This window comes from Orbicella franksi, chromosome 12 (assembly GCF_964199315.1).
Source record: "Orbicella franksi chromosome 12, jaOrbFran1.1, whole genome shotgun sequence".
Classification (NCBI taxonomy): Eukaryota; Metazoa; Cnidaria; class Anthozoa; order Scleractinia; family Merulinidae; genus Orbicella; species Orbicella franksi.
The window spans coordinates 14,182,140-14,194,483 of record NC_138156.1 but is presented as its reverse complement, the minus strand read 5'-3'; the positions used below and the strand labels follow the sequence as shown (position 1 = coordinate 14,194,483).

Below are 12,344 nucleotides of genomic sequence, written 5' to 3'. Positions count from 1 at the left end.
TCCTTATTTGTTCTTGACTGTTGTTAATAAAGAAGACAGAGATGATATGCTGTCATATCAGAAGGCCCTCCTCGATTATGGAATGCTGATCCTAAACTTTTGGGATGCAATTTCTGAAGGTGATGGAGATTGTGTTGTACACTGCTGGAAATTCTTTCTGCTGTACCTTAAGCACCAGGGTGGAGCTGCCAATAAGTATGCTCTGGAAGCTTTGTACATCATGTTCCAAATCTATGTGCTATTGAGTCCACAAGCAGCTCACCGCCTTTTCTGGAACCAGTAAGCAAAGACCAAGCCAGGTGCAAGTAGTAACATCACTCTGGACCTACTTCTGGAGTTTCTCAACAAGTTTGTGAAAGAGGCCATAAAGAAGCTTGGTCCTAGTGCCACAAGGAAGTCACTAGATAGAATTTGCCATTCTGTTAATGTAACATCTGACCTCATGTCAAACTTTGACAGTACCATGTCTGTCTTCAAAAGATCAGGTAGACATGTTCAGAAGTCAGTGAAGGGAGATCTTACCAAGATTGCGAATGAGCTTACAACACAGAAAGCATTCCATCACACACCAGGCAGGAAATACCACCATTATGTTAATATAAAGCCCAGCATTTTGAGTGGTTTCAATATGATTTTATACAGGCATGCTCGTTAGGTAGGTAGGTAGGTAGGTAGGTAGGTAGGTAGGTAGGTAGGTAGGTAGGTAAAGTCTGCATATGAGCCAAGTGGCCCATCAGGCCAGAGCTTATCCAAGTTTCTATAGCATGAAATAACTAGGTATAATTCTACTCCCTCCTGGATAGGATGCTAGTTCATTGTAGGGTACCCCAAGAATTGAATTTAGAGGTATCAATACATACACCTGGGTGGAGAGAGGCACTGCGAGAGTAAGTGTCTTGCCCAATAGGACAATGCAATTTCCCAGCCTAAGGGCTCGAACCTGGACCACTCGATCCAGAGACGAGCACACTAACCACCACGCCACCGTGCCTCCCACAAAACAGTGTATAGGATTTAAAAGTTACTTGATATAAAAGTTTATATAAAAATCTTTATGTCAATGACAAATAAGGCAACAGCATGTGTACAGCAGAAAGAAAGGGAATATTTGTTTCTATTAGTAACAATTTGTTGACCCAGTGAAATGGGGCTTACTCTCACTAGATGTATTGATTAAGCATGGAAAAGTGCAATTTGCTGTTGGTATATACATTGCAATACATTAAACAAAACTTGATGGGATGACACGCAACACGACATATAGTTATGCGATGCAATCACAGTCAATAAATTAACCTAAATAGAAAGCAGGAGAAATGTGAAAATCTATGACTTTCCACAGAAATTAAAGCTATAAATATTCTATGTGATTAATAGTAAACATTAAAGTGCACCTAACCCCAAAATTTTTTTTCGCTAAAACAAATCTACTTGTTCTTTGAAATAGTTCTGCGAAAAATTTTTTGGATTCCGTTAAATCCTCGATTTTCTGTGCCCCGATGAAATCTCGAATATAGCTCCAAAACACCGCCATTTTGTTTCACGACCGAGTTTGAGGAGAATGGGTCCAGCGGCTCTTGTGACGTCTACCCAGGAAGGTTGGATATCTTACGTCCTCTCATTTCCTTCAGGATGGTGCAATACACGTTCGAAAAGTGTGCAGAAACGCCTTCCAGAGGTGCTGTCGGCTGTTGCAGCAATATTACAGATTTAAAGAAAGATATACTGTACAATTTACTGACGATGATCGGCTAATGGTGCAATAAAGATGTAAACGATGGTTGATTTTGTCGAACCGAAACAAGCGAACTGAATCTGTGAGAACCATTGAAGAACTCTCACTGGAATTTGTTCCGCAGACTTTTGAACGCTATTTTCATAAATTTTCAGCTTAAAGCTAACCAGCAATTTGTAGAAATACTACCGACAACCTATATCTTCCAATCCCGCAGTATTTATAACATAACCGGCAAAGTTGTGTGATCCGATCATGATAAAGAAGCATTTATACTGATATGTAAATAGATCGTAACTGTACGGCGCTAACCAACACTTATTTCTCTTTCGATTTAGATGAAAGTCGAAGATTAATCCTTTAGAATTACATGATAACAAAATTGTTAGACTCGCAGAGTTTTTCGAAGGTTTGGAAATCAGCAGTGCAACAAAGATTCTGTGCAATAGCGTCGAAAATATGACCGCGTAACATCTGCGGACCGCTTAGGGAACACATCCTTTCGCTTATCCGACGAATTTCACTGCAAACTTTGAGAACAATTTACATTGGTTATTCGGAGTTACGACTTAAAACGTGTGACAATGTGAAATCGGTAATTGTATGAAATGTTTCCTTCCGCCTTGCTTTCCGCAGCTTCAAAAATACAGGTCCAAACAATACGATTTTCAATCGATCGAAGCCAATGTTTTGGAGGTCATCAAGTCTCGAAAACTGCAACACGTACGTCGCTGTTATAAACATGAAACATTCAACTGAAAGTAAAACACAAACTGGATTTAACAGAACAATCACACCTTGACAAAATACATTCTCGCTAAGGACAAATGTAAACGGGCTATAAACACGCGTGGGAATCTTATGTTTAGTTCACGAAATTACCATCCAAAGCAGTCCTTGAGTTTTCTTTCCTGCTTTTCGTTTGCCTGCTCCTCCACTTCGTATCTAGCTTTCCATTCCTAATATACAAGCAGATCGTTCGCAAAGAAGTCTTCCCCTTCATCGCTTGAAATATTGTAAATTGCTCTCAAAGCTCTAATAAGCAGTGAGTTCACAGTAGTCGAACGTGCTCGATCGAAGTTTATTTCGGAGTCTTCCAAATCGAAACTTAACTCTGACTCCCGTGACGAAAAAGAAATGATTCCGAGACAAAACTTGGACGTTTTAGTCCCAAAATACATCGGAACGATTAGTTTTGTGTTCCATTTTCTCGAGCAAATACAGAGAGTTGACTGAGGCGCTATTGCGTTTGGTTCCTGGGTAGACGTCATCAGGTACCGCCCGACAGGTGTCACAGTGATATGTGTATCCCCGTGATATGTGTATCCCCTGTGGGGATACACAAAACACTGATACGCGCCTGGGCATTCAACGAACAAAATGGCGACTCGGTTGCGAGGTTCCGACGAGCGCTGTAAAGAGTAGAAGAAACCAGAAATGAATTCGCGCCCAACGGAGCAGATTAGCATTTCTTGAGTTTGGTTGAGTTCCAACCGACTCGATTGTATATCTGACTAAAACTTCGAACAGCGGATACGCATATCACTAATTATTTCATGGCGCAGTGATCTCAGTGTGTATCCCCTAAAAACAGCCGTTAGATTGGCTATCTACCTGATCGAAGAAAATGGCCAATTACTGCCGAAACGTACTGGCTGCTTACTTGCTACGACGTTTATACCCAGGTTGAGGTTTGCGGAGTTTGCAACTCGAATGTCTAAATATCTAAACTGAAATCGCGTGCAGGGGATACACATATCACTAATTATTTCATGGCGCAGTGATATGTGTATCTCCAGAAACACAACTGTTATAATATAGCGCATCAACCTTGTCAAAACTGCAGGCAATATTAGCACCCGACGTTTTTACACGGCTTGGGTTCACTGAAGTTTGAAACTCGATAAGTCCACTAAAAACGCGTGCACGCGTGCACGGGATAATAAGGGATACACATATCACTGATTATTTCATGAACTAGTGATATGTGTATCCCCATGGACACAGCTGTTATATTGGCTTTCTACCCAAGAAGAAAAATGCCCATAACATTTGCATTGTCAAAACTGGCTTGCTAGAAATATTCACACCCGGCATTTATTCATAGCTTGGGATTTCTGGAGTTTCACTGACCTCGGTTGTACACCGTCGCCGACCGCATGCAGGGGATACACATATCACTAATTATTACATGGCGCAGTGATATGTGTATCCCCTGAAGACAGCCGTAATCTAGGCTAACTGCCGAAGAATGAACGTCGAATATTATGAAACGTGCTAGCAATATTCGCAGTATAGCAATGTATACAGCTTGAGACTTAACATATCTTACAAAAAGTCGAACTGAAAAGCGGGTGCAGGGGATACACGAGTGCCACTAACCATTTTATGGCGATCGGGTCGAAGCCATGATATGTGTTTCACTCCACGAATAATTCAGATGCAAACAAGGCGATGAACAGTGGAGAATATGCGTTACTCGAGGGGTGAGAATGCACCGCGCAATTAATATCGTCCTAGAAATCCGGTGCCGTGAAACTCAAATTGAAATATATCTAGATCCATTTGGTGTTCAACTTTAAATTCATTATATCCTGCTCGCAGAAAACCAGTTAGGATCAAGAACACAATTCCAGCAGCAGATACGTAAACTTTTTCAACTACAAAAATTGAGATTTGTTTGGGTTAGTCGTTCGTCCAGTAAGCGACCGGACGACGAGAGCGCTTTCAAGGAGGATATTGCTTTTTAAAGTAGAGGGGAGGGGGGTGGGGGATACATATATCACTGGTCGCCATTTTGGAGGGGATACACATATCACTAGTGATATGTGTGCGGGGATACACATATCACGGGGATACACATATCACTGTGACCGCCGCCCCAGACTCCCTAAAATGCGGTCATGAAACACTTCAAGCGCGACTTTAAAAGGGTATAGAAAATCGAGGATTCAACCAAATTCAAAAATTTCTTCGCCCAAATGCTTCAAATAAAGTCTAGATTCGTTTTAGCGAAAAACAAAATTTGGGGTTAGGTGCACTTTAAATACCTATTGATATAGTTCATTTAGAGCCTTTCTCGAACTCTTGTTACATGTAACTGTAAGTTGTGGATATGTTGCAAGAGTGGTGGACTTAAATGTACATACACATAATTTGAAGAACCTGAATTTGAATGCACAGATTTATAGCTAGCTACATTAAGCATTGGATATGTGAACAATTACACAGTGTATTGATCCTTGTTTTGACTCGTTAGTTAGTGTCTCAGTCTAAGCAGCTGCACTGAAATCAATGTTGACATGAGCACATAAAGAGATGTTAAAATTTTTGTTACCTATAAAGGTTTGGGTACCTTTCTTTGCTTAAAGATCCTTTAGTAACATATGCACAGCTAGCTATTTGATCTTGACTGCTGGGGACCACCCTCTTAGTGCTATAATTTAGGACAATGGTGTTCTACATGTGGATGTCAGATAAAAAGATCTTTTATTGACCAGCCTCTTTGGTCAAGATTGCTGGATATTTTGCCTTGAAGTCTTGTTAGCTTTTTTATGGACCTGAAATACTTGACTCATCTCAGTCAATAACATGCAAAAAACTTTGCCGATATCCAGCCTTCTTGACCTCACACTTGTTTAACTGATAGTTTATGAATCCCCTGATATTCGTTATTGAACCAGATGTATATTATTATACTGTATTACTAAATGATCTAAAGTCATCCACTCTCACAACATTTACGAAACGAACATTCATTGTTCCAGCTAGTTTATAAACTGTAACATTCCTTAGGTCTGTGAATTCTCCGCAGGCAATTCCAAATTATGTGAATCATCCTGGTCATCAATTACTTCAGAGAAAGAACCCCAGTTCTCCAAATCACAAATGTTAAGCAAAAGATTCAGTGATGAATCATCCCACAATTGTCCCCATTCAGACAGGATAGAATCATGTTCATGAATACATGTAGCTTCATCCTCTACAGCTGGAAGTTCTGTAGTTGTGTCAATGTCTCCAAAAATGTCACTAAGTATACAAATAATGGCAACAGCATACTTCTTTCGCCAAATTTCAACACATCCTTTAAGCATACACATCCTTTAAGCTGAAAATCAAATGGCAATTTCGTACAATTTGATTGATGTGAAAGGAGTGAAACTCAAGTAAAGCATTCGGGCATTTAACCATTGAGTCAACATCAACCTGATTGGATAACTCTTTGTGGTAATCTAGGAGCTTATTTTGCAACATTTTCCTTGATGCAGTAGAAAACACTCTTGTCTCTCTGCTTGTATCACTGACAGACTCACCAATGGCTAATTCTGGAATGTTGTCAGTGTCTTTGTGGGGGGTCCATAAATCAGGACAGGTGCCACTTCCACACTTGCACATTTCGGCACAGATGTCACAACAAGTGTGTTGATGAACACTGGACTGGGCAAGGGTTAGCACTATCATGATCAAACCCAAAATGGTTAATCAGTACCCTTTGGCGACATTCACTGGTACTTACATAATGTTTCATGTCTTTATCACAGTGTGCAGACAGCAAACCATTGTGTAAAAGCACACAAGTGCTTGGCAGCCCATCTCTCCGAGCACTTCCACACTCCTGAACATACATCTCCATTGATTTGGAGCAGCCAAAATGTATTACTTGTCTCACTTTTTTACAATTGACTCCCATTCCAAATGCAATTGTTGAAATGAGTATTCGAATGTGTCCCTCATCACAGGCCATATTGTCAACAATGTGCTCTTTTACTCGTGATGAGGTACAAGCATGGTACATCTCAACAATTCTATTTTGCTGTTTGGTAGTTCCTTGAAAGATGCCATGTCTAAGGAAAACTTCAAACACGTGAAATAAAACGGAACACTGTTTCTTTGTCTGACAGTAAATCAAAGTTCTTGGTGTATTTCCACGCATAGTTTTCAATTCTTCAATTAGAGTAGAAAATGAAGCCTCAAGTGGTTCATTTTTGTCAAGATACTGTGCACAGTACTTTATGTTTGGACAGTCTGGACTTTGTTCAATAAACTTAATATCCTCTTTTGACAAATGAAGGGTATTTAATATTTCCCCCTTTGTAGCCTTGGTTGCAGTGGCCATCAATATCACCAACCTGCTTGCTGTTGGAATCAGGGACCTGAGTTCCCCCAGGCATCCATACCATTTCCTAAATGGCACCTTTTTCGACCCAGACAACCCCCTGTTATTAAAAAAAAAGCAAAATTTCAATAGATTACATGTGACACTAGTGATTATGTCCCTATTCTTTAATCCATCAGCTATCAGAATAATCTCATTTGTACAACCAAATCGATAGGCTTGCCTAATGAAGGTGTCAATCCGATCTTAATATGATCCATTCAATCAAGCAAATACTCCTTTCAAAATGAATGTAAACAAAGCGAGCTGAATTTAGCTCGTCCCAATCCTCCCAAAATTTGGAAATTTTTGCATTATAAGGTTACTAATAAGTAAACAAATTACCCACTGAAATAATGTAAGCTTATTTCTATAGCAGGATGGTCCAAACGAACTCAACCTTGATTAAATGACAGCATTAAGCTTATATTGGAAAAGCTTACATACCATTGTGCAATACAGTGGGCCTCATCAATAGCGACTCCGATCAACATCTCCTTGAAACTTTGACAATCAAAAATACTTCTCCAAGATTCAGTTGAGAGCAAGCACTTTGGAGAGCCATAAACAAGCACATAATTGCCGTTCATAACCTGCTGGATTATTTCGACGTCCTCTTTGTCAGTAATCGTGATCACTGGCACTCCCGTGTTGTTTAGATGTCGAATCTGGTCTTCCATAAGCAATCGCAATGGCAATATTACAACAAGAACACTGGAACCACAAGGCTTTTCGAACAGAGCATCCGCAGCAATCGGAAGGCACTGGAAAATCAAAGATTTACCATAGCCCGTCGGCAAATTTAAATTTAATCAAAAATATTTTGACCTCCAAGAAATTCGCAAAGCGAGTTTTCCCGTTCAGGTAGAAGATAATCGACTTCACACTGCTCTCTCACGGCTTTGAATGCTTTTTGCCAACTTTGTTCTGTAATTGCAGACATGTTATTTCCAACTCGAAGTAGATTTGACGTTTAATAAAGTACAAATCGACAAAAGTACTTGGGAAACCCACACAAATTATTTTTAGCATTACGTAATAGTGGCGTGATGGCTTTTGCAAGAATTATCCAATCAGAAAGTGTGTAAGAAACGAGCCAATCAAAAATGGATGCACAAACTACAAGCTTTTGGGGGCCGTTGCTCAGACGGACTATACCAGCAGTTTAGATTGTCTGCAACACAGGCTAGCAGAAATCCAGCATGCAAAAATACTGTTCACTTTTAAAACCTGAAATTTGCTAATAAAGGCAACCAAATGAAAGAAACCTGACAGGAAGTTCCATAACAATAAATTTTCATTCAAGATGAGGCAAAAAAACTTATCTAAAAGCATAAAAGTGTTCAAAATTTTGCAGACGTGCTTCGCTGCATGACTGCATGTTCAAATTAATTCTTCACGCTAAAGTGAAAGCTTGAGATTTTGCCAACAAGTTTTGCAGTTATTTTATCGGCTGTGGCTTTACCAATTGTTCTAAAAATTGAATTCAACTTCGAAGTAATACTGTACATTAGCATTTTTGTTTTCTTAAGTCCAGGAAGCTGCTTTTCCTAGTATCCTCTAGCATGGTACAGATCATGTACACTGATTGACTGATTTTTGACAACTCACTCAGTGGGGTTTCTTGGGGGCATCATTCAGCATTCTAAGTGATGCAGGCAGGCTCTATTTCCCTTTTTCCTTTCCTACTTTCTTTCCCTGTGAAGAGCCCACTCACAGGCTATAATGATAGTTCTGTATAAATAGCTGCTACAAGAAAAGTTGTCCCAGAAAAGAGTACATGCAAAAGATGATGGGTGATCATAGTTTTCCATCACCTTTTTAAAAATCAAGGTGTTTCACTGCAATAGGAAGGTTGAAACACTGCGAACTTTGATCAACTAATGAGAAAATGTGACTAATTATCATACCATTTGTTATTGCCATGTCTGCTAATTTCCACTTTGATTTAATGGACCTAAATTATGGAATGAACTTGATGGAAGATTCAAGTGTTGTACTTCTAATCAATTTAAAAAAGAACTAACTTTGCATTTCATTAGTCTCTATTAATCTTTACTGATATTTTGATAGTTTATATCTACTTATTTTGTTTTGTTTTGTATATCTAATCTTGTACCAAGTTTGTGATACTTATGTGTACCAATGTATTTGTTGTGCCTCTTTCCTGACTCTTACATTTTTAATAATTATAATTACGGTCACCCAACTAGTTTAGCTTTTTAGTTATTTTGGGTGTCCCACTACTGTATGTACTGTACTGTTTATTTATATATTTATAATTATAATCTTGTAAACTCTTTTAGTTGTTTACAGTAGTAGAAATAAATAAACTGTTGTTGTTGAATTTGGAGAGTACAAACTTAAGACAGATTTAAAATACCACAACAATCTTAATTTAGTATCACCGCCACCTTTTTGGTTTAAAGAGCTTCCTAAGCCAATTTGCTAAAATACAGAAACCAACTATTGTTACAAGGGAGAATTCTAGTTAGTTCCCTGAGCATCAGTGTGCAATATGAACTCCAAAGATGGACTGCTCATGAATTCATTTTGGTGAATTCTCTTTCAAACCACTGTTCAAAAGAAAACAGTTATGTGAAAGGTGAATTGATTAATATCACACGAGTGTGGAACAAACAAAAAGAAATCTGAGTACCCAACAGCAATTGAACCCATGACCTCCCAAACACCAGACAGATGCTCTATCCACTGAGCTACAAGAACTCATGGAGAGCAAGTTCATTTACCATCTTTATTTACTTATCAGAAAACAGTCAGTCACTAAGTATGATTGAAATTCTTTTTCTGAAAAGTTTTTCCTGTAAAAGAGCTATAGTTTTATTAATGATAAATAATTTCTTGAACTACCGGGTTCAGTTGCTATTGAGGAATACTTTTCTCATTCCTTTTCTATTTGCAAGTTTACAGACTACAATATTTCAAGCTTGGTCCAGAAATTTGCAAAAAGGAACCAGCCAGTCCTTTCCCAATGTGGACCTAATTATGCATTCATTCAGTAACACACAGTATGAATATATTCATGTCCTGATGAACAAATTTGACAAACAATAACACACACAAACCATCCAAATAATATATAAAGTTTACCTTTTATCTTCCCATTGACAATGCATTGGGTCACGTACACAGATGAATGGCTGAAACAAAAACATTTCAGTTTCTGATAATTTCTTTAAAGAAACAATAAGTTGCCAAAATGAGTTCAAATTGCTTTTCTATCTCAGCTCCCACTATATCTTGCTTGCAAAATATTACTTCAAAGAATCTCAAAACTGAGAGACTGTTGAGATGCTCTGATCTGTCAACCTTGCTGAACAATTAACAATTATTGGACGAGGTTGAGCAAAATAATTTATTGTGATTTGTAAGTGGCGAGCAGATCAATTATTTGCCAAAGCCAAAGGCTGAGGCAAATAACTGATCTGCAGGACACTGACAAATCACAATATTTTGCAATAACTAAGTTCGATAATCATTTTATCATTCAATCACCAGGTTTGTTTTCAAATTTACATCACTCTCTGACAGCTCAGGAAAGCAATCTACCATCTTCCACACAAGAGCTTGGTTACAATTACGCATGAGCAAAATATCATATATCATATGCAGCAAAGCACATTTACACAGAACTACAAATGAGCAGACCATTATTTGTAGCCAGTTATTTGCAGGTCATGTGGTGGGCTCTCGGCCAATGAAAAGTAAGAAAAAACTGCATCAAATGATAATAGTTTAAATTAAAAGACATCAAAACTGTCAGTGTGTGTTGTAGATTGTGGCAATGTTTGGCTTACTAAACAAGTCTATTTTATTCAGCCATGTAAGAAGCCAATAATATTATCTACTGAAATCCACTCTTTAGTACATTGGATGTACATAGCCATTGGCAAATGAGTGACTCTAGCTTTTACTAACACTAAAAGTATCACCTCGTTTATTCAACAATAATTTGTTAAGTGAATAAGGTGTCTATAATAATTATTATTAGCCAGAAAGCTTAATAGCTAGCACGGGTGGGGAATGGGTTGCGCCAAACTAAGACAACTATCAAAGTTGAAAGAAACTAAAAGCGAGATGTGTAATATTGTTGTAGCATAATTCACTCGCCAATCTATCAAACAAACGAACAAACAAAATTATGTTTGTGAGACTTCACAAAGACAAGAAGCTGAAGCCATTTTCAATTTTCAAAGATCAACCAGCTTCTGCTGCCATTTATCGATCTTTGTAGCCAATCATATTGTATATTTACCTGATCTATAGCTGCTGATCAATAGTTTATGCTAGGGGATTATTCCAGAAAAAACCCACACCTCCCCGACAGAAGGCTTTCTGGAAATTCTCTTGGGAGGAGGGGAGGGTCAAAGGCTTTGGAAATCCAGGCAGAAGAGGTGTTCAACCCAAAAAAATCTTTTTGCATTTATCAGGGGGTGGGGGCCAGGGGAAGTGGATTTTTTTTTTGGAACAACCCAATATCAAATACCTGGCACATTTATTGGTGAGCTAGCAAAATACACAACACAGTATTATTATTATTATTATTATTACTATTATAAATCAGCTAGCAATGTTTCATACTTACATCATCATAGTTGTAACACATAGATTTTGTGACATTTTTTTCAAATACCTATTAACAGAAGAATACAAAATTAAAATAATTAACAGCAGCTTCGTCTAAATATCAACTAGACTTGAGAATAGCAAAAAAAATTGAATTTCTTAAAACTCGCCCAAAATGAAGTACCGTACTTAACAGGCACTAGTGACAAAAATATTGTTTAAGTTTGGTGAATCCTTAATTATTTTTGTACACAATTTTTTCTTTTTGATGTCCCAAATCAGCCAAAAACAATCAAAAATGAGTGGCATACTCAGAGGCACATAAACTGAAAAGTAAAAATTGTTATTTCAAACTGTTTGCATGCCAAATTTGTATTTCCTTTGTTTATATTTAGAGCCAAATAGATCACAATTATATTAGAAATAAAATATTTCAAGAATTTTGAAAGCTAATGACCCAAGATAGCTAAAAGAGGTCTACATTTTACCCATTTACAAATGCTTAAAAGCATTCTGGAACACAGCTTTTCCCAAAACAACTAGTTTGGTCTGAAAGAGTATTGTTTCTTGTTCAAATAACTGAAAAAAATTTTTTGGGTAAATAAAAGCGCGAGCCCTGAGATAGCGAACTAAATGCAGCACTACTTCCTTAAAAAATAGACCTTTGACCCAAGCGTAATGAAATTGATTACTGCAAGGAAAGCAAACGCTTTGTTATTTTGAAAGATTATCTCTCCGAAACCATTATTGCAAGAAACTTTTCTAAGATATGAAATCTTACAGGGTCAAAGAAAGAGCTACATGTAAAAGGGTCAAAGAAGGAGCTACATGTAAAAGTCACATTTTGGCACAATAACATGGTATTAT

General features: G+C 37.8%; 1 protein-coding gene across 2 annotated transcripts in view; it reads right to left on the bottom strand.

Moving 5' to 3' along the window:
* The window catches only part of LOC145462409 (uncharacterized), a 112,788-nt gene that overhangs the window by 44,740 nt on the left and 55,704 nt on the right, over nucleotides 1-12,344 (bottom strand). For both annotated transcript variants that reach the window (XM_081445934.1, XM_081445933.1), the window contains 2 exons: nucleotides 11,497-11,544; nucleotides 10,002-10,051 (listed from right to left, as the gene is read on the bottom strand). In XM_081445934.1, the coding sequence (XP_081302060.1) occupies nucleotides 10,002-10,051; nucleotides 11,497-11,544 (98 nt within the window). The remainder of the gene's footprint in view (nucleotides 1-10,001; nucleotides 10,052-11,496; nucleotides 11,545-12,344) is intronic.